The 27989-nt window shown below is 44.2% G+C and overlaps 2 protein-coding genes across 3 annotated transcripts in view; one reads left to right on the top strand and one right to left on the bottom strand.

Moving 5' to 3' along the window:
* The window catches only part of RHBDD1 (rhomboid domain containing 1), a 160449-nt gene extending 152518 nt beyond the window's left edge, over positions 1-7931 (top strand). The window contains exon 7 of one of the 2 annotated variants that reach the window (XM_025405173.1): positions 4557-7931. In XM_025405173.1, coding sequence (XP_025260958.1) covers positions 4557-4651 — 95 coding nt within the window. In that variant the 3' untranslated portion in view covers positions 4652-7931. The remainder of the gene's footprint in view (positions 1-4556) is intronic. The other variant, XM_025405174.1, reaches the window with a different exon arrangement.
* Positions 7932-11121: 3190 nt separating this feature from the next.
* COL4A4 (collagen type IV alpha 4 chain) overlaps positions 11122-27989 on the bottom strand; it is a 162149-nt gene continuing 145281 nt past the window's right edge. The window contains exons 45-48 of the mRNA XM_025404398.1: positions 20499-20615; positions 18629-18817; positions 16420-16706; positions 11122-15989 (exon numbers count right to left, since the gene is read on the bottom strand). Coding sequence (XP_025260183.1) covers positions 15726-15989; positions 16420-16706; positions 18629-18817; positions 20499-20615 — 857 coding nt within the window. The 3' untranslated portion in view covers positions 11122-15725. The remainder of the gene's footprint in view (positions 15990-16419; positions 16707-18628; positions 18818-20498; positions 20616-27989) is intronic.

Consider the following 27989-nt stretch of genomic DNA (forward strand, 5'->3'; position numbering starts at 1 on the left):
ATGTGACTAAAGTGTGCTGCTTAATGAAAGTCATTAATTACCTTTTTATATCTATTTCTTAGAAGACAGATATTTAGTAACTAGCAACTCAACACTGTACAAAGCACTGCCAAAGGGTTTGCAAACAGAATTGAGCTCTGTATTTTAAGAAGTCACAGGTTTTGTCATTTTGTATATCTTTTTTTTTTTTTTTTTTTTTTAAAGACAGAGTCTCTCTCTGCTGCCTGGCTGGAGTGCAGTGGCAAGATCTGGGCTCACTGCAATCTCTGCCTCCCGGGTTCAAGCCATTCACCTGCCCCAGCCTCCCAAGTAGCTGGGATTACAGGCCCGTGCCACCACACCCAGCTAATTTTTGTATTTTTAGTAGTGTCGGGGTTTCACCATGTTGGCCAGGATGGTCTCAATCTCCTGACCTTGTGAACCGCCCACCTCAGCCTCCCAAAGTGCTGGGATTAGAAGCATGAGCCACCACACCCAGCCCATTTTGTATATCTCTTATACAGAGTTAATGATAGGAACACATAGACATTTAGCACATGATTCTTGATGATGTTAGAGATGAACAATCATACCATCCAATGTTCAGCCGGCATTTACTGTCATGTGGCATCCAGCTAATCATTTTATGTGCATTATCTCTTCTAATCCTTCAACAGCCAAACAAAGGAACTACTCAGTATTCCCATTTTATAGACAAGGAAACTAAGACCAAGAGCAAGAGGGTTACCTACTTGCTCAAGGATGTGTAGCTAAAAAGTGGAGGAGCTGGGATTTAATCACAGGTTGTCAAACTTCAGAGTCATGGAAAGGACCCTGGAAGTCCCCTTTTTCAGTAGCCTCCTCTCACATATGATTCAACAGGAGACTGCTGAAATGAAGCATAGGATTCACCTGGAGACTGCTGAAATGAAGCATTGGATTCACCTGGAGACTGCTGAAACGAAGCATAGGATTCACCTGGAGACTGCTGAAACGAAGCACCTTGTGAAGGGTGTCTCCATGATTCCCAGGCAGAGTTGGGAAACTGTCTCCTAATTCCCTACTAACACTTTTTCCTTTACACTCATGGGGATGCCTCCTTCTACCACCCCAAGGAGGCTTGTACATATCAGAAACACAAAGGTAAGACCCTTCGAGAAAGCCTGCAGAGAATGCTGGAGGTTAAGAAGACAGGTAATAGATCATATGACACAAGTGGAAACTATAGAAATAGTTTGACACATAAATGCAATGGTGGGGAAGTAGAAGACAGAGCATACCTGAGACTGAGTGGACAGCCAGGTAGTCTTGTGCCGAGTGTGGCTCCAGCTCAAAGCACACCCACAGTAGTCGGTGTAGACTAGTGGCTGACATCAACTTTGTGATTGTCTTCGAAATAAGTTTTTATGCTTAAAAACGTTCCCCCCAGATCAACTCATATTCAGAACAGTGTAGTTTTCAGAGCTGGAAACAAAGCAATTCAGCCATTCTTCAGAGAATTAAGATGGCTTTTATATCAAAAACACTGAGTTGGAAGGATTTAAAATACCTTAAGAGCTGGCATGATTACAAATTGGGCTTTATTGTGGTTTGGGTTGTTGTATTGTTATACCCAACGCCTTCTTGGTTCTCCTAGAAAGCCAAACCGTGCTAGCAGCCAGTGGAATTCAAGGAGACCCACATGGGAACTTTAGATTCACGTCTTTGATATCATCAGAGTCCCACAGAATTGAGAACTTAGACTGGACCTTCTTATTTTTCTGTTTTCAAATAGCAGTGAGCTTCCCACATGTCCATATCCGTGAAGAAAAGGGACACTGGGTTTGGGCAGGAAGGGCGGGGATGGTGAGAGGTGCAACCCTGAACACTTTCGGTGTGAGAACTGGTGGCCACATGGGAAAGTGGGAAGAGACTCAGAAGGTTTGCTGTTCTTCATGCTAGCTTAGTGACCTCAGATGTGTCCCTAACACCTTCTGAGCCTCTGTTTCCTCATCTGCAAAACTGACATGATTCTATTGGGAGTAAAAGCTAAGTGGAAAAGGGCACCTTGAAAGGGCTTTATAAAGAAGAGTGTGATGATTGTTCTCCTGACATGAGTTTTCTGCTTCAGCATGTGGCATTTCTTTGGTTGGCTCAGCCCTGGTTCTCCTCGAATGCCCTGCAAATGGGTCCAAGGCTGTGTGTGCTGGCTGCTCCTTTTGAGAGCTGGACCTCGGGCACCTTCCCAGTCTGCCTCTTCTAATTCCTCCATGCAGTTCCCTTCATGGAAATTATTAATCCGCAGGCTTTTTCTTTTGAAGAAACGCTAAAGAAAACACCAGAGGACTCTGTGTTGCCCTCTGGGAGTCTGAGCAAGTCTTTCAGCCTCCATGGGTTTCTGCCCTGTGACCCGGAGTCAGGGTGCCACGTCGAGCTTGCTTCTGACTCTGCCCGCGGCTAGTTCTAAGAGTTCCCAGTCCATCTGGAATGAGGTGTCAAGTCCTGGCCTGCACTCACAAGTGCAATTAAGACCAGTCTTTTTAAAAACAACTGTTAAAGGAAAAGGAGAATTTGGATCTCATCATATAAAATAGTTTTAAGCAATCAACTAATGGTGATTTGATTCATGAATTTGTAATTTCAAAGCATTTACCATTTTGAACAAAGAGAGATTCCTTTACAAATACATATGGCAAAAACGGTATCCAGGTTTTTAACTTTTAATCTTACAGTATTCATAAAATCTTCATGGTAAAAGTGTTATAAGCCTATAATATGTTTGAGTATCATCTTTAATGAAAGTTAACAAATTGGTCTATTTTTCACTGTATCAAAATGCCTTGAAGTAGGGATTTATCCAGCAGGAGTGAGTGTGGGGGTTAGGCCTGCCCTGTTTATTTTGGGGTGTTCTAGTCAGGAAGGGTACAAGGGGTTGGGGAGGTATAATTCTCCCATGCTCTCAACAGGAAAGGAGAGTCAGTTCTGGGGAAGCATTGGGATCTTCATCAGTAGAGAAGCAAAAATATAAAAAAGGGGTTGGCTTTGACTACTTTTTTGAATTTCTCTTTGACAACGGAAACTTCAGCTGTGGATTGAAAAGACAGACTCCGTTTCCCACTGCTTTCTCTAACATCTTTTCACTATGGTTTGTTGCCATGTCAGCTTATACATAAATGGACACATCTTTGAAAAGGTGCCACTCTTGGGCAATAAGCAAGAGGGATTGACTGTTTGTTCACTTGCTTTCCCTCCTGGCTTAACTGTGCTTTGCCCACCCTCCCTTCCCAGCCAGGCCAGTGCTGCCAGAACATTTGGTCCCGAATGAGTTGTTTCAGAACCTCACTGGGCAGCATTGGAAGTCGTAAGCAGGTGCTGTTGAGTCAAGTCCATACACTTATTGAATAGCTACTGTGTGTTCAGAACTGTCCCAGACGCTGGGGAGAGGGAGGCGTGTCAGAGGGATCCCCCACCATTTTAGAGCTTATGATCCTGGTAGGAGAGAGAAGAATGGTCCAGAAATGCCTACACATCTGGCAGGATGTGGATTGAAAGAAGACAACCAAACGGAAGGTGCTGAAAGCTGAAGAGTTTGAATTGGGAGAATTATTCTGTTGGTTCCATCGGGGGTGGCCTAGCATTACAAGAGAGAGTAAGACTTCTGGTTGATGTAGGTGATGGGAGAGAGCCTTTCAGGGCAAATTACCAGGGTCAGCAGAGCTATAGTAGTGAAAAGGTACAGCCTTTTCAGTCCCCATGCTTAGAAGTAAACCTCTACTTACCCGTATCTATCAGTGATGCATCTTCCCGGTTGCCTCATGGGGAATATTGAAGCTCTTTCATTAGCTTTAGGTTGCTGGTTCCTTGAGATCAAGGACTATGTATTTTTCTCCCCTTATTACTACTCATGATGCCTGGGAGAATGTTTTCTTATATAGTGATTAAAATTCTTGTATCATTACAAACTGTGTTTTTGGTAAGTTTGCATCCCTGAGAAACTCTTTTCAGTAACGATTTCCACAGTCCTTCATATGATCTTGAAATATGATGCCTGCGTTTTTGTTTGCGTGCCCAGATATTGATCAGTATGGTAACTCTGCTCCAGTGGTTGTGTGTTTCAATCACGCATGATTCTGATTAGCCACATTGGTGCAGGAGGCAGCATGTTAGAGGGAAGAAAAAGAACACCCAAAGGCTGATCAGAAGAAGCCAAACCAGCCTAGTTGGTGGGGGAAGTTAGTAAAGGTGGCAACAAATTATATATGGGTATATAAAAAAAAGACAATAAGCCCTTGAGACACTATGTAAGCCTGAATGATGCAAATTATGGAGCACGGTGGAAGGAAAAATACAAGTGGGAAGATTATCAAGAAGCCTCAAAATGAGTCAAATCAGGTTCATGGCTGAACCACTCTAAAAATATTTACTTGATGTTGAAATTTAGTACTGACAGCTGAAGTTGAAAAATCTTTGTTATATTTCTGTTTTGTGTTAAAATAAAGATGACACCCAAGCTATCATTTTGTTCCCTTGGAATCCTAGGGTACACACGCCTTGTAATGTCAGAACGATTGATTTTTCCTTTGGCTTTCTCGCTACAGGAAATACCAGAAATAGCCCACCACCCTACGGGTTTCGTCTCTCACCAGAAGAAGAAATGAGGAGACAGCGGCTTCACAGATTCGATAACCAGTGAGGTGGCGTCTTGGGAAGACATGGTCTATTCGTGTAATTATTGCCCATTTGGCTCATTCCTGAAGCCCCTAATTCATTTTAAACAAAAGCAGAGTACACCGGTATTGCTCCAGACTGCTCACATCGCCTGGGACAGTCCTCCCATGGCCCCTATGAGTCAACTCACAGCTTGCTGGGAGTGGGCCTTCTCCTGGCCTTGTTCTTGCTCATAAACAGGTCACTTCCTCCACGAAGGGACCAGTTTCCACACTCCCTCCTCTCACCGCTGACTCAGCAATGCCTCTGCTTTGGTCTGCTTTTGAAGACTGTGACCTTCACCAGGAGGTTTTACTTTCACCAGTCAGGAAGATTAGTCCCTCATTCTGCCTGGAGAGCCCCATGTTTGACTTGGCAGCGGGTGTGGAGCCATCCCCGCGTCCTCCTGGCGCATTGCCACTGCGGCTATCCAGGAACAGGATGTGGCTGCCTCGGCCGAATGTTGTCCTACTCTCCCCAACCCCGGCACCTCGGCACCTCGGGCCCCTGCATCTGGCTGGTGTTTGCAGGGCTTTTGCTTTGCTTTGGTATTGCTCTGCCTTTATAGAAAGTCTCATTGAAGAAGTGTAAGAAAGACCTAAGGTGGGGAAGACTCCTACACACACCGTTAGTATCAGTGACACCAGCAGTGTAGGTTCCCAGCCACTTCCCAGTGGCAGCTTGTGTGCCCAGAAGATAGGACATCATTTAACAAACCAGCAAAGTAACAGCAGATGCAACATACAGAGTAGAGCAAAGGCATTTGGTGGATTGGTCACTAGAGATCTATCTTGCAGAAAGTATGTTTTTCCTCATAAAAGTGCCTCTTAATTGGCCATTGTACCAGCCACTTGTCCTAGCCAAATGTCCAAAACACGCCCTTGGGCCCCGCAACGTTACAATCCACAGATTGTCTGTCTGAGTCATTTAAGGCATTTCCTGGTGCTTGTGTTCCATGAATAAAAGGACAAAAGTCAGAAGATCACTGATGTCTTACTGTCACAGAGATATTTTAAAATAGAGAAGTAGGAAAAGATCTTCGTTTTTTGATCTACAATTTATATAGTTTTCTGATTATGCACATAAAAGATATGCCTTCCATATGCATAAAGCAAACATGTGGAAAATATACCCAGATGTTAGCAGGGGTCATCTTTGGGAGTGGAGTCCATGGGATTTTGCTTTCTTCATTTTTATAATTTTATATTACTGTCTTGGAAGACGTGTTTACGTGTGTGTGTTAATATAAATTGTACCTGTGAGTCTAGAAGCTTTAAATGTGTTAAAATTAAAATATTCAAGCTAAATGTTACTTCTCTCTCCAAAATTCTGTAAGTTTGACCCCGTTGCCCCAAGTAGAAGTAACTTCTTGCGTGTCACTTTTATAGCATTTGGTAATTCTGCTATAACACTTATATCTTGCCCCTATTATTATCTGTGCACAGCTACACAAAGGTGTGCCTTCTACCTGGGAACATGGATTGTGAATGACTCTGTAATGAGACCTGAGTCTTAGTTATCTTTCCACTCACTCCCTATCTCCCCTTTCCAACCCCAAAGGCTCATTAAATGTCAGTGTTTCACCAAAGTATTTTTTCAGTTGTATTAAGAGTCCAATCACTGTATATGGAAGTATTTTATTTTTTATCTTTTTATATCACTTGAGTCCACTAGTAGTACTTCCTTGCTCTGTTTGACTTGTCAGATACAAAGACATAGGATTAGATTTTAGGTGGTAAAATTGTGATATGCATGGCTGTTTGTGGAGTGGAACATCTTAGTGATGTGAGAAAGGTCATTTTAGTTATAAATGTAAACCAGTTATTTTAGCACAATAATAAAGATGTTCTGGAAATTATTATAATTATTTTAGTTAATAGACTTGCCTGTAACAAGTGCTTATTGTTTGGAATGTCCATTTTATTTTATTTTCCTCTACAATAAGGAATCCCTAAAGTTACGCCAACGAACTGGAATTGGATTGAGAAAGACAAAAGCAAGTGAGCAAGTGTATTAGACTAATTATCTCTAGTAGGGAATAAGCACTTGGAGCTAATTTTTTAATTTGGTTTATTTAATAATAGTACCCTGATTGTTATGCCCCTGGTTCCCACAGTTTGGTGTGGTCAGTCAACTTAAGAGACCTCTTAATGCAGAATCTTTACCTGGTTCTGAAGAGGAGGGAATAGTTAAAATTGCTTCCTTTTAATGACTCTGAATGTATTGCCTGTGATTCCAAAGTTGTACATAATTGTTCAGACCTCCTCCATCCTTTTAAATTGCCTGCTGCAGTAAATAACTAGTTTGAGTAGAACTAGAACCTGTCTACCTATTTGGCACATGTCCTGCTGCCTGGGGAGTAAGCAAGCTAAAGGGATGAGAAGGACCACCTCCCCCTACCCTGCAAATTGCACTGCAAGGCAGAGCAAGAATGGGGAAGCTGGCAGACCTGGCCTCCTTGTTCCCAGTCTTAGTTTTTCTTGAGAGATTCAGTATTCAGTAAAGAATAGTAGTCAATTAGTCGGGGGGGGAAAAAAAAAAGAAAAAAAAAAATATATATATATACACACACACACTTCCTTTCCCTTCCCATGAATCATTGCAGTCATTCCGTAAGTTTCTTCTCTTTCTCTCTTTTTTTTTCATGGATGCTAGTATTGTATTTTAGAATCACAGATGCTCAGCTTAGCGTCTCAATATCTCAATTATTTGCTCTGTTCAATACTTATAATACCTCCTCACTCAATTCTACATAACTCCAGCTTAGTGTTCTAAAATTCACTTTCATGACACCACTCAGTATCTCAAATACCTTTCATTGGCTCTCTGCTGCCAAAGGATAAAGGTCAAAGTCATTAGCCTCAACAGTGGGCTCCAACCAACCTTTGGACCTCAGCCCCATTTATCCTTCACAGAGGCTGGTAACTAGTCTCATCACAGAGGCTGGTAACACTCAGGCTGTGAGTGTTCCTGATCTTGTGACATTCTGTGCTGTACTTTTACATGGAACAGCTCTTTCCTTTCTCTTGGTCCATCCAGATCCTCCTCATCCAGCCCCCATCTGAATCCTATAACAGACACAACCACATCAACACAGTTTCCACATACCACTTGGAAGTGCTGGTTATGCTGCAATGAGAGAATGTCTTTTATCTTTATATTGTAAGCTTCATGAGGGCAGGAACCATCTGTTTCTCTCTCCTCACAGTGCCTTGAGAAGTGCTTTGTCTGGAATGTCAGAACCGATAAATATTTGTGGATTGAAAGAGAAGCTCATTTATACCGTCACCAGCGGTGCACATGGACACTAGTGCCTGCTGCTTATTGATACTATTGTAGGTCTTTTTTTTTTTCCTTTGAATCACATCAAGGAAAGAATGATGGAAAGCATTTGCTGGTAGAGATAGAGACTTTGGGGCTTTTGTCATTCTGAAGACATGTCCCACTGCATCAAATGCTGTGACCTGGTACCCAAAGCCCAAGATTCCCACACAACAAAGAAGTGTCACCAAGGAGTCCCTGTAACTAGTACTAAATCTGGCCATGTGCTTTTTACAGGTCTGCGTTGGATGTGTCTGTGCTAACATTTTTCTTCTGCGGTATTTAGGGGCAGAGAGAGAATGATCTTGACATCTTGCTCAGATGACAGATGAATTGGCAGATTTAGATATATGATTTATACTTTAGAAAAACTAAAATGTTGCTAATATAGAAATAATTAAATTTGGTCATAATACATATTGCTGCTTAGGAAGAGAGGAGTGTCATAAAATCAATGGTATCATGTTGCTTAAAGAGACACACACAAGCAAAACCCTAGAAAAAACACTTCTGCTATGTAGCTCTCTGGATGCGAAACTGGATCCCTTCTCTAAGTGTTTTGAAAAACACTGCTCAGCCACCTCCAGTGAGGGTTTCTGCCAGGAAGTTGTGAAATTACTGTTTATTTCTCTCACTCTATTTCCCCCTTAGGTAACTTGTTTAGTGCCTGGATGGAAATTCTAAAAACGAAAATCAAACGAAAGTTTGTAACTTAAGAGATTCATGATATTTGAGATTCTTGCAAGTTATTGCCTGCCTCTGACCTTGAGATACTGTCACTTTACAAGATCCTCTCCCTCAACAATTTAAATCTATCTTGCATATCCTTAGTATCAGATAATTATTAACACAACTGAACAAGGTCTTCAGACTCTCGTTATAGAGGAGCACAAGGCCAACCTCTCTGCTCTTCAGGGTGTGCAGCCAGGGCCCACAGCACCTGGGAGCTTCTACAAATTCAGACTCCTGCTCCACAGACCAAATGATCAGAATCTACATTTTAACAAGTCCCCTGTGGTTTATAGGCACCAAAGTACTTCTCAAATTTCAGTGCACACAAGTGCATTTAACACCATTTGTTGCATGTAAAGCGGACTGACTGCTTGGGGACCAGAAGAACATTTTACTCCTCATTATACAATTTTCCCTACTTTTATCAACATAATAATGATTACAGGTTGAGAATTTCATCTTTGGCTGATAAAATTGTAACCACTAAGTATGTAATCACTGAGAATACAAGCTACCCCCTAGAAATAATGTATGAAGGAATTGCCTTGCTGGCAAATGGGAGAACAAAAATGACTAAGCTGGCTGGTGCTGCAGAGACTGAGCATCAAGTAAGGGCCTTCAGATCCTCCTTTCTCCAGCTCAGAACAGTTGCCCTAAATGACTGACCTTGCGTTTCTAGGGGCTCCAGAGGTGATATGGTTTGGCTGTGTCCCCACCCAAATCTCATCTTGAATTCCCACATGTCATGGGAGGGACTCAGTAGGAGGTCATGGAATCATGGGGGCAAGTCTTTCCCATGCTGTTCTGGTGATTGATAGTGAATATGTCACACGAGATCTGATGGTTTTGAAAAGGGGAGTTTCCCTGCACAAGCTCTCTTCTCTTGTCAGCCGCCATGTGAGACGTGCCTTTCACCTTCTGCCATGATTGTGAGGCCTCCCTAGGCCCATGGAACTGTAAGTCCAATAAACCTCTTTCTTTTGTAAATTGCCCAGTCTTGGGTATGTCTTTATCAGCAGCATGAAAATGGACTAATACAGGAGACATGGCTGGTTTTCAGTTGACCCTGAGATATAGGCCTCTGGGATCCCCCAAAAGAGCTCTGTCCTCATGGGTTCCTCACCCCTTCCCTCTAGAACAGCTTGAGAGAGTCTCCAAGCTGAGCTGGATGGGCTACCTTAGAACCCATAAAACAAGGGGCTTTGCAGTGACAGGAGCAATCCAGGACACCTCTATGTGAGACCCTCTATTTTCTAACCAATTCACAAATAGGGAAAGCCGCTGGGAGGTAATGGAAGAAAGGATAAAAGCATTATCTTTAAGAACAGACAGACAAGGGTTTGGATTCTACTGGATGGTGACTGTATGACCTTAAAGAAGTTACTTATTCTCTCTAAAGCTCAGTTTCCTTGTCTGCAAAATAGGACAGCTGTAGGGTTGACAGGAAGCATATATAGCAGAGCCAGTACTGCGTCTGTCACATAGTAGATGGTCAGGAAATGTTAGTTGAGTATCCTTATTTCTCTTATCAGGTAAAAGGTTGACCCAAATACCAATGAAGTTCCTTCCTACTTAAAAGTAAGTCCAAGGCTGGGTGCAGCAGCTCATGCCTGTAATCCCAATGTTTTGGCAGGCTGAGACAGGAGGATGATTTGAAGCCAAGAGTTTGAGACTAGCCTGGGCAACAGAGCAGGACCCTGCTTCTATAAAAATTAAAAATTAGCCACAGTAGCACATGCTTGTAGCCCAGCTACTGGGAAGGCTGAGGCAGGAGGATCACTCGAGCCTGTGAGGTCAAGGATCCAGTGAGCCATGATTGTACCACTGCACTCAGCCTGGGCAATACAGCAAGATCATGTCTCTTAAAAAAAAAAAAAAGTCCACAAAACAGTTATTGAATATCTGCATTCCACCTATCCCCATGTCTGGCTGTAAAAGGAAATGTAATCAATACCTAACTCCTGACTTCAAGTCACTGTGGTTAAAACTAACAATGTCTTTGGTTTCATAAATCTCTTTGTAGTTGACTTTCACACCTTGAATCCCCCGAACAGTGCTGTGAAGCAGGTGGTCTTATTCTCACTCAGCTAATGAGACAGCTGAGGCCAAGAGGGTGTAAGCCCCATGCCCACTGGCCACTGCCCAAGCAACTCCCCTAGGGTTGATACAGACCTTCCCCATGAGACCTGCTTTCATTCCTCTTCTGCGCCCCATCACTGTGCATAGAACAGTGTTTCCAAGAGCCTCCGAATCCCATCCTTTCCAGCCTACACTCTTCCCTTCTGCAGTTCACACTTCCACAAGTGTGAGCCACATTACAATGTAAGCTAGAAAACAAAAACAAAAAAAAGTAAACCCACATTGGCTTGAAAGAAAATAAATGCACCAGATAAAACACAGTTGTTTTTGGAAGTCATCACAGAATTTTATATATAATGAACCATGTTATAAATCGTAATACAACAAAGATTTAAGTGCCAGTGGTAGACCAGGCATCTTGCAAAAGTTACATGCTAAAAGTCTTTAACTTTACAACCAGAGGTTAGAGAAAGGGATGCAATTTATTAGACACATTTCACATTTTTCCCTTGAATCATTAAATATTTAAGCACCATAAAATTCAAGCATTTCACATGGATGTGGCAGCCAGCCTTGGTGGTTTAAAATGCATTATGCAGAGTTTCTAGCAGATAATAACAGTGACAATTGCAGAGTACTGATTTTTAATGTCAATTGTTTGTTCCCTGCAGGACTTACTGATAATATCCCTGCAGGAAATTGTGATATTTTCTGTGCTACAGTAACTTTGAGGATTGAAATGAAACAGCATTCCCAATGACATTAAGAATTGGCCACATATAAATCTAATCAGTAATTTATATACCCTGTGAGAATCATAATTCTGTGTAAAATAAAAACAAATATTTTTCATATTAGTTTATTTTAAATACAAAATGTGACCTTCATTGAGTGTATGATGATGGGTATGCTGGACAGGTAATCTAACTTAATTTTCAATGCAAGAGTAGCTGTTAACATTAATGAGGGAAATGAAACTAAGAAAGTTGGCAAAACTCACCCAGGATAACAGCTGAAAAATGACTAAGCCAGATTTCAAACCCGGGTTCGACCAACTCTCAAGTCCTCCTCTTTCCACTATTCTTGCAGCCATACCAAGTAAAAGTAACAATTACCAGATTATTCCAGTGAACTGATAGAAACACAGATCTAATATAATTTCCTGGAACACACTGAATGGTTTGCTTTACCATAATCTACACGAGGTTCAGAATAAGATGATAAAGCCCAATTGTAGTACACCATTCCACTGACTATTTTTCGGAGCACCAATAACATGTATACAGACGTTTAGCAAAGATTTTATGCTAGGAAGCTCTTAAATCCTGAGGAAATACAAATGACAGCATAAGGTAAGTCATGTCACATTTTACTGTGGGGTCCTCTCAAATCTCTCAAATCTCGTGTCTGAAATTTCCGTTTATAGAAAAAACAAAAATCTGTTTTTGGAGGAGTGTGATAAGCCCATTGAAAGCTTATCGATTGGCTTTCTGGCAATAATCGTAACAAGAGAATGTGGGTATACAGATAAGTTGAACATTTAAAATATTCTGAAGTAGGAAATGGTTTATACTTGTAACCATCTTGCTGATGAAGGCCTTATATGCAGAGCTGAACACCTAATGCCTAATGAGTTTATGGAATTGTCATTGAAAAAAAGAATTGGCAGCAGTGTGTTCAACTCTGTGCTAGGCATTGGGCATATCAGAATGAGTCAAGCATGGTCCCTGCCCTCAAGGGGCTTGCATTTTGGCAATGGAATGAAGGAAGTTCACTGAGATGCTAAAGAAGCAATGGGCAACGGAGAAAACGAGGACAGCCACGTGCACTGCACAAGAGCAGCAGAAGGGAGCCCAAATTTCCCCCAGGGAATTCACCTCCCACACAGGGTAAACTGATCCCAGGGAGGACATCACTGGTGAAGCAGGAGCAAAGTCGAAGAGGTGCTGGGAGCGTCTGCAGAGCTGCACACAGTTCATCGTGACAGGAAATACTCCTAGAGGGAACCCTCGAACAGTCCCCACTGGACCTTTCGCCCTATAGGAAGTCATTTGGACTTCGTGGGCAGTGGAGTCATAGAAGGATTCTAATCCAGAGGGTGACAAAATCAAGTTTGGGTGGATCTTAGATGGCAACTGGGATTTGAAACTAAAGCACCAGGTGGGAGATGCCTACTGAAAGGGTGGAGGTGGAAGACAAAGGCTGTGTGAGACAGGCATGGGGCTAAAGAGGAGGTAGCCATCCAAAGTAGCCATGACTCAGCTTTCAATGTGGGGAGTGTGAGAGCAGAACGAAAGGGCCACGCATAGCATGGAAACCTGCCTGGATGAATGGGCTCCACTCACTGAGAATCAGAACCCAGAAGTAAGCATCCCAGATTTCCAGCACAGGCACAGAACAGTTCCCATTAGGACAGTCTAGACACGTTCCAGTCTACAAGGTTGGTGGGGAGACAGGGAGAGGAGGGTTTGATAAGGATCATCTCCAATAATGGGTTAGGAGAACAACTTGAAAGCTTTGTTCATCACCTCCACAGAGAAAGAGTAATTGAAGGCACATTGATATATAACCAGATGAAGAAAATAGTAGTTTAAGATAATAGGATCTTCTATTCCAATAAGTTATTTTTCCTATTTTTCTGCCCTTTTGATCCTTTAAAATTCTTTTGCAAAATTAGAGGGCAGCGTTAATGCTGCATTTAGAGACAGCTCTTGTAATACTAACATTTTGAACAGTCTGATACCTTCCCAAGCTCACTTGGAGTAAACTGTCTACATAATTTAGGCTGTGTTTGTGTGGGTTTTTTTTTTAACTTATTTATTAACTTATGAAGATAATATTCTAATACCAACATTAAAATGTTTAAAATAATTAAACAAGCAAGATACGTTTCTCATGTTTCATTTGTCACCCTTACCTCTTCCCAGAAAATGTTCTCAGGCCAAGTTCAAGATGAACAAGTTGAACTTTTAGGAGAGTTGACTTTTGGTAATAGATACAGCTTTTTTGGAAGGAGAAAGGTAAGTACAAATAAGATTGAAATTGGTTCAAGTTTTAGGTGCACAAAAATATTCAACATGCCAGAGCATAGTTTAAAAAATATTAAATGGGCCAAATGAACTAGGAAATATTCTGCTACATCAAGAAAATATTTCATCTTAAAATACACATTTTTCTTTTTACCAGAAAATACTCTTACAATAAATTGCCACCCCGGAGGCAGCCCATAGCAAAACTCATTTGAAATTTGTTCTGCATATAAGAGCTCGTTCCAAATCAAAGTTTGGCAAGGAAAACGTTTCTTATAAACAAAATTTTAATTGAGTTTTTCTTCTCAATTAAGATTTTTAAGTGCATGGAAACTAAGCACTGAAATGAGTGTCGTGCTCATGAGACATTTCTTTAGTTTTTTCTAAAATGCCTTTTTCTTTTAGACGAGGAAGGTGAGTTTCCTAAAAATTTTTTCCCAACAAATCTTTTAAATTTAGGATTAGATCACCAAATTCCTAGCAAAATAGAAAAAGGGATCTTTTGCTTTACAGAAAAAATACTCAGTATAAATTGACACACATTCTAAACTTTTATAGAAAATACTAATGCCAAATGTCAAACTGTTACCTTGGTATGAGACTGATACAAAATACAAGAATTTCTTTAGAATTGGCAAAATGGGATGCTCCTGTAACAGCCAACCACGGGAACATAAAATTCAAATTATAAATCGTCTTTGTTTCGTTTAAAGATAATGCCATGTCCTCCTGGTGGGGTAACCCTGACTTAAATGAATCTTCTTACCTAAGTTTAATTAAGTCGGCCCTTAATTTTCTCCCAAGTGCATAATGATAGCTCTGTCACATCCCCGAGTGAGCTGCCATTATGTGTGTGGAGAAAAGTGTCCGTTGTGAGTGCAGGAAGCTGTGCAGGCTCTCCTGGGGAGGAGAGTGAGATGCTTTGTATGAAGCGTGTGCCTGCCTGAGTAAGCCCCATGTAGTGCCAGTCCCATTAGCACGCACGCACCGGTGACACGCGGGACCCCGACTGGGGAAAAGTGGTCTGTCTGGAAGTTCCCTGCAATGGGGAGTCAATTTTTGTGAATAACTACCTTAATATTCACTAATAGCTTTTAGGCTCCTAATCTCTTATTGAATATATTTTTTTCCATAATTGCTACTTTTCAAAAGGGTTGCCAAAGTAGGCATTTCTATTCTCTGAAAAATGCAGAAGAGAACATAATGTTTTATATTCATCTGTGATGCGTTTATGCTAATGTCGCATCTCTGGAATACGGCGACTGTGGGCCTTTCTGGCAACATGATTCATTCTCCTTTGAAACGAACTGTTAATGCTGGCAGTGTGATATTTTTTTTTTCTTCTTTAAAAAAAAAAATCACTTTGGGTCGTGGTTTTACCATTATTTAAAGTATATGGAAAAATAGATTACAGAGGAAATCATTCTGAAATGTTGAAAATCTCTGCTTTCTAGTTTCATTCATTGACCTGTTTATTTTTTCCTGTAAAATCCATCCAGAAGCCCACTGTATTATAGAGTAATTGACTTCTATTGTTTGAGATACTGTTAACCCACAAATGAAGTTTTCAGTAATGTAATTTGTAATCTGGCCTTTATCATCTACTTGCCTTTCTGAGAATTAGCATATGTTTAAATAAAGCCAGTTCTTCGGTCATCCTCAGTAGAATAAGAGTATCTAGGTTCCATCTAGACTGGGAGGTCCAAACAGATCCATCCGTGCAGCATTTGCTTAATGTGTCAAGGAACCAGAGGACTCTGGGAATAACCACGACAAAAACAGAAGGAACTACTGAAAGAGAGTCCAAAATGAGCACCATGACGTCTCTTAGCACAGTCTAGAAAGTCTTAGCCCCCTAGGAAGTTTCTCTTGGCCACGTGTTGGTGAATTTCGCATTCTCTAGCTATACTTCACGCAGACCTGGCACCGGCTGATTTTCTGGCGTTGGGCCTGGCTTTCTTTTAAGGTGTCTGGTGCTGGAGCAGAGGAAAACTGCAAGTCTGCTTTCACTGTTGTCAGCCAGAAGCTATACTCATTTGCAAAAAAGTGGCAAGTTCCCTGCCGGCCTTGGCATTCAAGGAATGGTGCTGCTCTGAAATCTTCCAGGCAGCTACCCGGTGACATGAGGGCCTGCCCTCCTCCTTGGTTCCCAGCTCCTGTGTGCTACCCAGAAAACAAGAGAGAATTAGGGCTCAGACACACACAGACAACCCCAGACCCAATCAGGGACACACCCAGGTTTGGGTCTGATCTTAACATTTTTTCCTTAGATTATTCTATAAAGAACAACATACAAGCTGCTGAAAAGGAACCGTAGTCAGCATGGTGAGTATGCACACAAATTGGCTCCAGTTTCACCGATGGCTGAAGCAAATTCATCTTCTAAATTCTACCCATGTGATCAAAATCAATCCCAGTGTTTTTTTAAAAGATAATGGCCCTGCATCCCAACAGGCTATGGTTTGCAACAGCCTCTGTGACTTTATGTCCTAAGTGCAGAGTGCTCCGAATTACTGTCCAATCCAGGCAGAAAGGACGGGAGAAGGTGTTAGGAAATGGTGAATGTGCCAGGGTTCAAGGGCACAGGACTCACCATCAGGAATGAATACCCGATCCAGAGGCTCCTCCAGGTCTGCGGACATGGGGGAATGGACTGGTCCTGGCTGTGCACCGCCACCGCCTGGGCTGGGGCCTCGCATACCGCACAGCGGCTGACGTAGGGGCGGATCGCCTCTTCAGAGAGTGGCATCATGGGGAGGGGTGCAGCGCTGGCCAGCCAGTAGGATCTGTCGTTTCTCTGGGCATAGTGGCACACCTGGTGGATGTTGCAGTAGGCAAAGGGCAGCGTGCTAAACACGGGAAGGCAAGACCCTGCCAGACCTTGGGGAGGAAGAAGAGACAGCTGGTGTCCAAGCACCCCATGTAGGTGTTCCCAAACCCTTCCTTCCTCCATCTGGCCTTTGCAGATGCGTGTTCTGCAATCTGGAGGCCCTCGCCAAAGCCTACTTCTGTGGTGGGGAAGCCATTTCTGACACCTCCGTGGTCCTGTGGGCCAGCCCTCATCCCCTCATCCCTCACTCATGAACCAAGCAGGGGGGCAGGTGCTGGAGGTGAGCGCCGAGCACATCTCTGTGTTCAGGAAGCTCGTGGCCTAGCGGGGAACTGGATGAGCAAACAAGCAATGAAAATATAGCACAACAAGCCCTAAGAATGAGAAGTGTAGGGTTCTGGGACCTCAAGGAAGGATAACTGGAATATGTGATTTTAAGTTAGGACTTGAAATATGAAAAGGATTCAGCCAGGCTTGGAGATGGTGGTAGTGACTACTCAAAAGAGAGATACAGCGTCAGAGGGGGCCGGAGATAGGGGAGCGTGGAGCTCAGAGAACTCAGACATGTTCAGTGCAGGGAATGTGAGGAGAGGGTGTCTGTATTGTCTGTTTGTCTCAGGGGTGTCCAGTGATAAATCAGACCATTGGATGTGGCCTTTGTCAATCTCGTTAAGGAGCTTGGACTTTATCCCAAGAGTTCTGCAGAGTTTTAAGATGTGTGCTCTGGTTAGACCAAGAGGGGAGAAGCAAGACTGATGGTACAAAGACCAGGAAGGAAAGAAACTGATGGCAGAGGGAGAGGAGGAGAGAAGGAAACTGATTCAGGATATTGAACATCACTTCCTCCTTTCTCCTGTGCTCCAAGAAACTGGCCCCTTGTGATGGGAAAGGCCATGCCAAACCCAAGGGAGAAATGCAGGGGATGTATAAGCAGTTGCCATCCAAGGTTTGCACTCTTTGACCACCCTTATTATCAGCTAGGGTCACTGCCTAGTGAGCACAATGGCAAGCACCTCACGGTCAACTGTCGCCATCAACATATCCTTCCTGCACTTTCCATTCTAACCATGATTTTATTGGAAAGACAGTGTTTCCCAGCAGCCAGGTACTTAAGCCTTTGACTTAAAATCAGTCCCTGCAGCTTGCAAATTTACTATTGAAAATTGACAAGGGCTGGGTGTGGTGGCTCACACCTGTAATCCCAGCACTATGGGAGGCCAAGGCGGGCAGATCACCTGAGGTCAGGTATTTGAGACCAACCTGGCCAACATGGCAAGATCCCAGCTCTACTAAAAATACAAAAATTAGCCAGGCCTGGTGGCACAAGCCTGTAGTCTCAGCTACTCTGGAGGCTGAGGCAGGAGAATCGCGTGAACCCTGGAGGCAGAGGTTGCAGTGAGCCAAGATCGTGCCACTGCACTCACTCCAGCCTGGGCAACAGAGCAAGGCTCCATCTCAAAAAAGAAAAGAAAGGAAAAGAAAATTGACAAGGAGCACCAAGAGATGACCCTCAAAATAAACTCCTGTAATTTAAGAACAAATTGTAGTAGGGTAGGGAGTTGATGCTGGCAAGTGCTGTAATATAACCATCAGGGTGCTGTGGCTGCACCATTTTACACATAAGTACAGGAACTGACCACATTCTGGTTAATTTACATTTGGAAGCAAAAAGTACATTTGATAACAGAGTTACATTTAACTTACTGAGGAAGAATCATTTTTATAACACTAATAATATTAGCCAGATAATATTATAGCCAGATAATAATTATAGCCAGAATGAGCTTCTTTGACACTTCATAGGATCATAAGTTTAAAGGATTAGCTCAGAATGAGCATGCTAGTGTTTTTTTAAAAAAGTGAGAATAATCCCATATAAGATTAGTGATCATTTAAGGTGTTGATGAATCAGTAAAATTAATCCCAAATTTTACTCTTCAGGCAATGAACCTGGGTGATCCTGTATCCATACCAAGGTCTTGATTGTGAGCTTTCTCTTGCCCTTCCAGGTATAACAGACTATACCCAGTCCAGAGCCTGGGCATGCCCAGGGGGCAGGTGGGCTCCTGGTCCGTCTGACTGTGGAGAACCAGGAGGAAGCCACTGAGGTATCCAGCGCCAAACCCTTTGGGCCCAGGATCCCCAGTGGGACCAGGAGGCCCTGGAGGAACAAAGGAAAAAAAAACGAAGGCAGGTTAGGGGGTTCGGTTTAACAAATACATTAAGCACCTCTGTTCTGGCACTGTGCTAAGCACTCAGGGAGCAGAGGGGAGCATGACTCAGCCCCTCCCCGCCTTCTGGAGTGTGCACAGCTACACAGCCAAGGTACACACAACGCAGTCAGCAAGTATTTGTTCCAAGCAACTCCTAGGTGCCTGGGCTACATTAGCATAAAGACAAAAAACAGATAAAAATCCCTGCCCTCCTAGAGCTTGCATTACACTTGAGGAAGAGAAATAAGAAACAATAAGCATAACAAAAAGGTACGTTATGAAATACGCTAGGAAGAAAAGAACGAGGACAGTGTAATGACACACCGCAAGTGTGGACTCCCCAGACTGAACTGCAGAGCAGGTGCTCCCCAAAGTCGGCCTTTCTTACACCTCCCAGACCTCTTCCCTGGTTCCAGCATATTGTCAGTTCCATTCTGAGAAGGGCAAAGGCTTGGGATCCACATCTGCAAGTGTGGCTCTCTTCTTTGAGAAGAGAGGGAAAGGGAAGGAAGGCCTCATCCTAGCATTGTTGTTGGCAGATGGGAAATCAACAGTTCTAGAGAACGTGAGCAGGGTCTGTATCCTCCAACACTTCTAAGGCGCTGAACTATTGAAGAAGGCCAGGAGCTGTTTCTAATTACCAAGAGCAAAAGGTGAAGTTAGACACTGAAACCAAAAGGTATTTTGTTTTTGTGTTCTACCCTTGGTTCTGCAAGACTGGCAGGTTCTCCCCATCTACACCGTCAACCAGAGATGACAAAGCGGTAGCCTGTGGACTGAATCAGGCCTGCTCATGTGTTTTGACCTGTAAGGATTTTACGAGTTGATATTTTGAACTTGAAAAGAGCAGAGTGTAGGCCCACATTTCTGTAGACTATAATTGGCTGGAGCTGAGCTGCAGCTTTTAGCCAAAGCTCCATTCTGCTGCAGATCCCACCCAGCCCTCCTCATTCATTTCTACTCACTACTAACCTGGTACAGGAGTTTGCACCCCTGGCCAGGTACTCTCTGGGGATGGGATTGTGTCTTGGGCTTTTTGGATCCATGTACCTAACGAGTTTCCTGGTGCATCGTTTCACACTTCTATTCCGAAGAGTCCTAGCTCCCCTTTCCCAACACTACTTCCCCCCCTCTTTTTTTTTTTTAAGAAAGAGCCCTGTTTCCTACATCAGTGTACTAATAGTTATATGATAAGATGATGTGAACTCAGGAAACCAGGCAATTCGGCCACTTGTAGAGGGTGAGAACACACACATCATCCCTAAGGTCTTCAACACAGCCTCTCAAGGGTGACCCCACGGCCACCAGGCTGACAGTCCCTTCATGACCTTAGAAAGCGAACCGCAGAAATGGCCAAGACTTCGATGATGATGTATAGCAGTTTGGGAAAATACTGAATAGGATGCAGGGCCTTGTCTAGGTTTTATGATGGTTTAGCATCAGTTAGATCATAGGAGATGCATCCCACTCTGTTCTCATTGCTTCTGTCTCTGATACCTGGTGAGTCGGCATCTAACGCAAATGATCTGAATAGGATCCCGTCTGGAAAGCCACTTGAGAGGTCAGAGATTTTGTATACAACTCTAAGATTTACAGTGTCAGAGAAAAGAGGAGAGACTGAAACTCTACCTGGTCCTCCAGGGTAGCCGTCTTCTCCTGTGTCACCTTTACGTCCGGGAGGCCCAGGAGACCCAGGAATGCCATCCATACCCCTCCTGCCATCCAGCCCAGGCTCTCCTTTGCACCCTGCACAAAAGTTTATGATGCTGGTGGTGAAAGCAACCATGACACTTGCTAGCATTTACCGTGCCTATACCGTGTGCCCGCCCCAGGCTTCCTTCCCACTTTGGCTGCATGCATCAGCTCGTTTAGTCTTTGCGATATGAAGTTGGCATTTTACTATCGCCGCTTGCAGTTGGGGTAACTGAGGCTCTGAGAGGTCAAATAATTTGCTTAAGGACTGGGCCAGGATTTGAAGCCAGACCAGGGAGATGCTGAGAGACAGGTTTTCACATTTTTTTCATAGTCTTGTATATTTGACTTAAAAAAAAAAAAAAACTACTGAACATGTATGGCATTTATAATAAATATTTTCCTTAATAATGATTAAAAGCCTAGATGGAGAAATGAATGAAATTTAATCGGTTTCATTTGGGGTCACATTAAATCTGGAGCATGATAGGTGCAGCAATTTTTAAAAACAGCTTTTTACTGAGTGTTTACAATGTGCTAGGTACGATGCTCATCCCTTTATGTGGATTGTCCGGTTCGGTCTTGCCAGCAGCCATATGACTAGGTACTCGTACATGCCAGTGGTACCAGTTAAGAGACTGGGGCTCATAAAGGTCACAGAGCCAATCACATGTGGAGAGGAAACTTGGGCCCAAGGGGGTGAAGTGCAATGGCCATCAACCACCAGACCCTGCCCCTGACACACAGCAGAGCTCTGGATATAACCTGGGGGACTCAGCCATAGTTGGGTTAATCCTTGAGGGGTTCTCTAAGTATGCAGTTACTTTTTTGTCAAGGCCTCAATTCATTAGCCACCATCTCCCTTCAGTCAGGGGAGCACACACAATCATTGTCTTTGGGCGAGTCTATTGCTATTACACCTAATTTCCTGATTACTAGCCTTCTCCAGATTTCCAGTCTCTACTTATTATTCTATTCTCTCTCTATTCTCTCTCTCTCTCTCTCTCTCTGTAGCGTGGTATGGGCTGATCGGTGTACCCCCAAATTTCATATGTTGAAGTCCTAGCCCCCATATCTCAGAATGTGACTGTATTTGGAGACAGTACCTTTAAGGAGGTGATTCTGTTCAAATGAGGCTGTTAGGCTGGGCCCTAATCCAGGCTGACTAGTCTCCTTATGCAAGGAGACAATCTGGACAGGGAAAGGGACCCCGGGGATCCATGTCCCTGGAATGGCACAGAGGAGAGGCCATGTGAGGACACAGGAAGATGGTGGCATCCACAAGCCACGGAGAGAAGCCTTGGGAGAAACCAGCCCTGTCGTGGCTCCTTGATCTTGGATTTCTGCATCTAGAACTGCCTGTTGTTTAAGCCACCGGGTGGATGATACTTTGTTGTGACGGCCCGAGCAGACCAACACATTGCCTAAAATCAAACGTTAAGTCAAAGGGGCTTGCTTAAGTGGCTTTCATTCTTGCCTCTTGCCTTCGCCCTCCAGTAACTGGGGGATGATGACAAATTTGAGGACGCCAGTCAACTGAGGAATTCATGGAGCCTCCCTCCCCTACCCTACTAAGGGACCAGCCTTGCCTGATAACCATTAAATGAGTGTATTAACAGAGACGCTGACCGAAACCCTCTGCCCTTAAAGCAGCAACCCTGTCATGGAAAGGATGCATGGAGGGTTAAGGAGGTTTGACTTGGTGTTGCAAGCTAGCAGGAATCAAAGATTTCCCACACAGGCCCCTCCCTGTCCCTCAGTCGCCCCAGGTGAGGCCCTGACTGTGCGTCCACACGTAGTAGAGTAGCTAACTTGCCTAGAGCAACCCTGGACTCTAATCTTCCTCCTCCAATCCACCTGAGCAACATCAGTAGGAAACACAGGGCTAAACAGCGCAATGACACAGTCACTACTGCTCCAGAGAACAGAAGCCCAAAGACATTCTGCAACACTGGCTCACACTTTGGTAGAAATCAGTATCTGCCTTGGTAGGTCTGGAGTGGGGCCTGAGAATCTGCATTTCTAGAAGTCTCCAGGTGACGCTGATGCTGCCAGTCCCAGGAACCACACTTCGAGAACAAATGCTGTAGATGATTTAACTTTAAAACTCTTTCCGGTGATGACCTTAGTGGCATATTTTGAAAATCCTACATTTCTGCCTATTCTTGAAACCAGAAATTCTACTCAGGGAATTTAAAGAAACAACAACAATAATAGCAAACACATGTACTGTTTATTCTGTGTCAGGCCGTGTTCTAAGTGCTTTTTATGTTAGTGAATCCACATAATCCTCACAATCAGCCCTTCTTACAGATCAGGAAACTGAGTCATGGGTTATGTGGTAGAGCCAGAGTTATGAACGCATGTCATCTCTTTCCAGAATCTCTATTTTTTTTTTTTTTTTCAGATGGAGTCTCACTCTATTGCCCTGGCTGGAGTAGAATGGCAGTATCTCAACTCACTGCAGCCTCTGCCTTCCGGATTCAAGCGATTCTCCTGCCTCCCCAAAAGGCTAAAGGTATAGCCTCCCGAGTAGCTGGGACTACAGGCACACGCCACCATGCCTGGCTTTTTTTTTTTTTTTTTTTGAGATGGAGTCTCACTCTATTGGCCATGCTGGAGTGCAGTGGCATGACCCCAGCTCACTGCAACCTCCGCCTCTTGGGTTCAAGCGATTCTCCTGCCTCAGAGCTGGGACTACAGGTGCACACCACCACACTCAGCTAATTTTTTTGTGATTTTAGTAGAGATTGGGTTTCACCATGTTGGCCAGGCTGGTCTTGAACTCCTGACCTCAGGTGATCTGCCTACCTCAGCCGCCCATAGTGCTGGGATTATACGCATGAGCCACCACACCCGGCCCTTATTTCCAGAACCTCTGTTCTTATCCATTACACTACTTCTTCATGATAATCAGGGATGCATATACGTAAGATATCATTACCAGTTGCTTATCGTAGTGAGAAAGTGGAAACTCCTTAAATCAGAGTAGTTACTGGACCAGCAGCAGCAGTGGCAGCACCTGGGAACATGCTAGAAATAAAGACTCTCAGAGCCCTCTCCTTACCTAACAAATCAGGTCTAGGGTGGGCCCCAGCGAGCTGCGTTTTAACAAGCTCTTCAGGGATTCTGATGGTCCATGAAGCTCGAGAACCAAAGCCTTAAATGTTCCTCGTGACGCCCCCTCCGTACCCCCAGGTTCAGCTCCCCTTTTAGGAATTCCCACATTACCCCTTGTTAACACTCAACACTTCCGAACTGACTCGCCCAATGTCTTCATTTTCTGCTAGCCTGTGGCTCCAAAAAGCAGGGCCTTGTTGGATTAACTTATTTCTAGCAGAGCAGCTGGCAGCAAACCAATCAATAATTGGTGAAGGTAGTGGTTAAATAAATTGTGGCACAATCAGATAAGGCAATGTTCCTCAGCTACTACAGATAATATTGTAGGAAAATATGTAATGACATAGAAGTAAGGTTATGTTAAGAACAGTTTGCCAAAGAGTCTGCCTAGGATGATCATGCAGAAATAAAACTAGAAAAATACCCAGGCAATTGTGTCTTTTAAAAGTGTGTTTAGTTTTTTTGTTGTTGTTTTGTTTTGTTTTTGTTTTGTTTTTTTGAGACAGAGTCTCGCTCTGTCACCCAGGCTGGAGTACAGTGGCACGATCTCGGTTCACTGCAAGCTCTGCCTCCCGGGTTCATGCCATTCTCCTGCCTCAGCCTCCCGCCCGCCACCATGCCTGGCTAATTTTTTATATTTTTAGTAGTGACGGGGTTTCACTGTGCTAACCAGGATAGTCTCCATCTCCTGACCTCGTGATCCACCCACCTCGTCCTCCCAAAGTGCTGAGATTACAGGCGTGAACCACCACGCCTGGCCAAAGTGTGTTTAGTTTTAAGTTACCTTTTTTTTTTTCTTTTGTAATAAAGTTTTTTTTTCCCTTCACCAAATGCCTCCCCAACAGCCTAAAGGTGCATCTCCTATCTCCTGCCACATCCCTCCCTACGTAAATGGTCTTCAACATTGGGTGGTTCTGCACTGCCGCCCCCCACCCCCCAGCAGACACTTGGCAATATCTGGAGGCATTTGGTCCTCAAATGGAGGAAGAGGTCATTACTGGCATCTAGTAGGATAGGGGCGAGAGATGCTGCTCGACATCCGAGAATCCACCAAACAGCCCTCCAGGATAAAGAATGCTGGGGCCCCAAATGTCAGCAGCACTGAGGTTGAGAAACCGCTCCACACAGTAGACTACCTCCAAGAGTTATGTATTCATTCACCAGATGTTTACCAAACACCCTCCATGACCCAGGCCTGTGTGTGGATATCACACTGAATAAAACAATATCCTGCCCTCAAGCTTCTTACGGTCTCTAGAACGGTGGTTGGCAAATTACAGCTTGTGGGCCATTTACTGCCCATTTTGGTAACCCCAGTTACAGTGGAATACATGCATTCATGTACGTGTTACCTACGGCTATGCTGCAGCAACAGGGTTGAGTGGTCGCAGCAAAGATCATCTGACTCCAAAGCCAAAGCAGGGGACTAAAGTGCTCAGGTGATGAGGTAGATGTCTCACTTCCCTGCCCTTGGTTCCACATGCCCCACTGCTTGTAAAACTGTGTCCTCATATTGCCTACCTGAGAGTGTCCCCTTCTTCTTCCATCCCTACGACCAGCGGGTCTCTCCCCTCCATGCCCTGTGCTGGTTGAGCTACACTCAGTGTAGACATCTCAGCGTCCGATATGCTCCTGTTATGCTTTTGTTCTCCCAGGATTAGAAACGAATTATTCCGGAGTGTCCTGGACTGCATGCTGTATGTGGTTACCATTCAGGAGGGGAGAAAGGACACATCCCCTCCTCTCCATCAGGGTGAGAGGAGCCCTGCCCTTCCTGGTGACTGGGCAGAAACCTCCTCTTCCCGGGGTGGCACTGCTGGTGGCATCTGGAACTCCACCACCTTCCAAGAGAGTATCAGTTATCTTGGAAGGAACACGGGGCCCCAACAGTGAGCTCAGCGCATTCCTTTCTCTGTCCCACCCAATAAGATGATCCCAACGTGCAATATATTGAAGAAAGGGCTGCCCTAGTGCGTATGGGTGAGGAGTTTCCCCCTTCCACTGAACAGGCAGCAGCAGGCATTCCTCCTGATGTACAGACTCATGGCGAGATCACTGAGGATCTAGAAAAAAGAATCCTGACACCAGATGTTATCACATGGGCTTTACTCCTTTTAGGGTGAGGCAGAGAGAAATTGTCAGGCGGAAGACATTTCCCGAGAAACAGGAAGGAAGGCTCTTGTTAACCCGAGTTCTATGTTCAGAGCTTTCTACCTTATGGACTTGCTCCCTACTTGGAACTAGTTTTAGAGAATAAAACTAAACATCAAAAAAACCCTCCAGTGTCAGATGGGTGACCTCCTGAGAGGGCAAGTGCTGCCTTGAAGAGAAACACAACCCTAACAGGGTGTGGGAACGTCCATTAGGCAGGAACAGTTCAAAACAAAACGGATAACACTTTTGAGTTCACTGAAGGAAGCTTCAGCCTTTGAGGGCCGCCCTGGAAGGAAAAGGTGTAGATCAAAGAGATCCGTGTGTAGAAGAGCGTTAGGCCTCCCGTGGTGGAGAACTCCTAATGGACCCACTTCATGTGGCTGTCATCCACACACACTGGGGAGGAGAGAGCCAGAAGTTTCTTCATTTTTATGTAAGTCTCAGCTGCAGCACATGGTTACAAAATCAGTTAAGCAACGAAAGAAAAGACTTTTTAATTTTTTTTTTACCTTTGATTTTAGGTTCAGGGGTGCATGTGAAGGTTTGTTACATAGGAAAACTCATGTCATGGAGGTTTGTTATACAGATTATTTCATCACCCAGGAATTAAGCCCAGCACTCAGTAGTTATCTTTTTTGTCTACTTGAGGGTGGCGGGGAGGAGGGAAAGGAGCAGAAAAGAGAAGATTTGGAAGGGAAAAGAGGAAGATACCAACAATGTCATTTCAAGTGAACATTGTTCTTTCTAGTGGCAGCCGTTTCTTTATGGCAGCTGTTTCTTTGTGGCACTCGATCTTGAGGGTGGTATATATGGTGGTGGTATATAAGCCCTACCTTTCCTTAAGGCTATCCTCAAATACCAGCTCTTGCTGGAGTCCTAGCAGTCCTGCAGTTCTCCACACTGGAATTAACCTCTGCCCATCCCATTCTCCCAACACCCTTGACTTGCAACTCTGGCTTTGTTTTGTTTTTGTTTTAGACGGAGTTTCGCTCTTGCTGCCCAGGCTGGAGTGGTATATATGGCCCCTCACACCCTGCTGAAAAAATGCCTTCAGGAAATGCTGGAGAATGAGCAACATGGCCTGCAGATGACCCAGGGCAGCCAGGGCTGGCCATTAGGCCCTTAGAATAGACCTATCACTCTTTAGTAACTGGACAGGATGGCCAGTACAGCCAGTGTGGCCAACGGGCATAGACAAGGCCGAGGAATACATGGCGGGGAAGAGAGGTCCTTTGTAACAGGAACCCAGAGGCTCCTATCAGAGAAGAGGGGACCCAGAAGAAAGTAAGGGCTTGGGAGTGGGTACACAGGACAAAAAGGAGCCCCAGGGAAGCTGAGCCACATGGTGAGAACATAGGAAGAGAAGGCGATGCTTCACCAGAACGACAGGGCACTTTGTAAAAAACATCATAATCATGTAGATGGCAGAGAGGTGGCCTTGGAGTGTCCCTACTTCCAGCAGGCAGGGTCAGTGGCTCCAATGAAGAGAGGGCACAGGAACCCAGGGAAGGCCCTCCCGTGGCCACGTGCAGCTCATGAGCCCATGCAACCCTAAGTCAGGAGGAATTAGACATCACAGGCGAGCACACCTGGGCCACATAAGCACTAGACCCTCTTTCAGAAGCTCATAGTCTATGGAGAGAGAATCTTGTTCTTGTTCATGTCAGAGATAACTATCATGTTCAAGGGTAAAGAACTGATCCGTTCACATATTTTTCTCTTCCCAGTTACTTTCTTTGGTTATTCTGCGAAGCCACCACAGTGGGTGCCCAGCCACCCCTCTCACCTCAGCTTTGATGTTGAGGTGGAGCAGTGCATTTCAACCTGCTATAGCCACTTTGGGGGCATTGAAAAATGCTGGCATTCGGGCTTTGCCACCTTCCACATTCTATTAGTCTGAGATGAGGCCCAGGTACCAATAGTCTTTCGAGATCCTGCAGGTGATTTTAACCTGCAACTAATATTGTCTTGCTAAAAAGATTCTACTCTTAGCTGAATCTTTAAGGATTGCATTCATATAATAGTCAGGGCATCTCAAATTTGAATATGTATGCCACTATTTGGGGGACCTTGCTAAAATGCAGATTCTGATTCTGTAGGTCTGGGGTGGACCCGAGTTGCTGCTAGTTCCTGAACCAGGACCACAGTTACAGT

Source organism: Theropithecus gelada, chromosome 12, assembly GCF_003255815.1.
Source record: "Theropithecus gelada isolate Dixy chromosome 12, Tgel_1.0, whole genome shotgun sequence".
Taxonomy (NCBI): domain Eukaryota; kingdom Metazoa; phylum Chordata; class Mammalia; order Primates; family Cercopithecidae; genus Theropithecus; species Theropithecus gelada.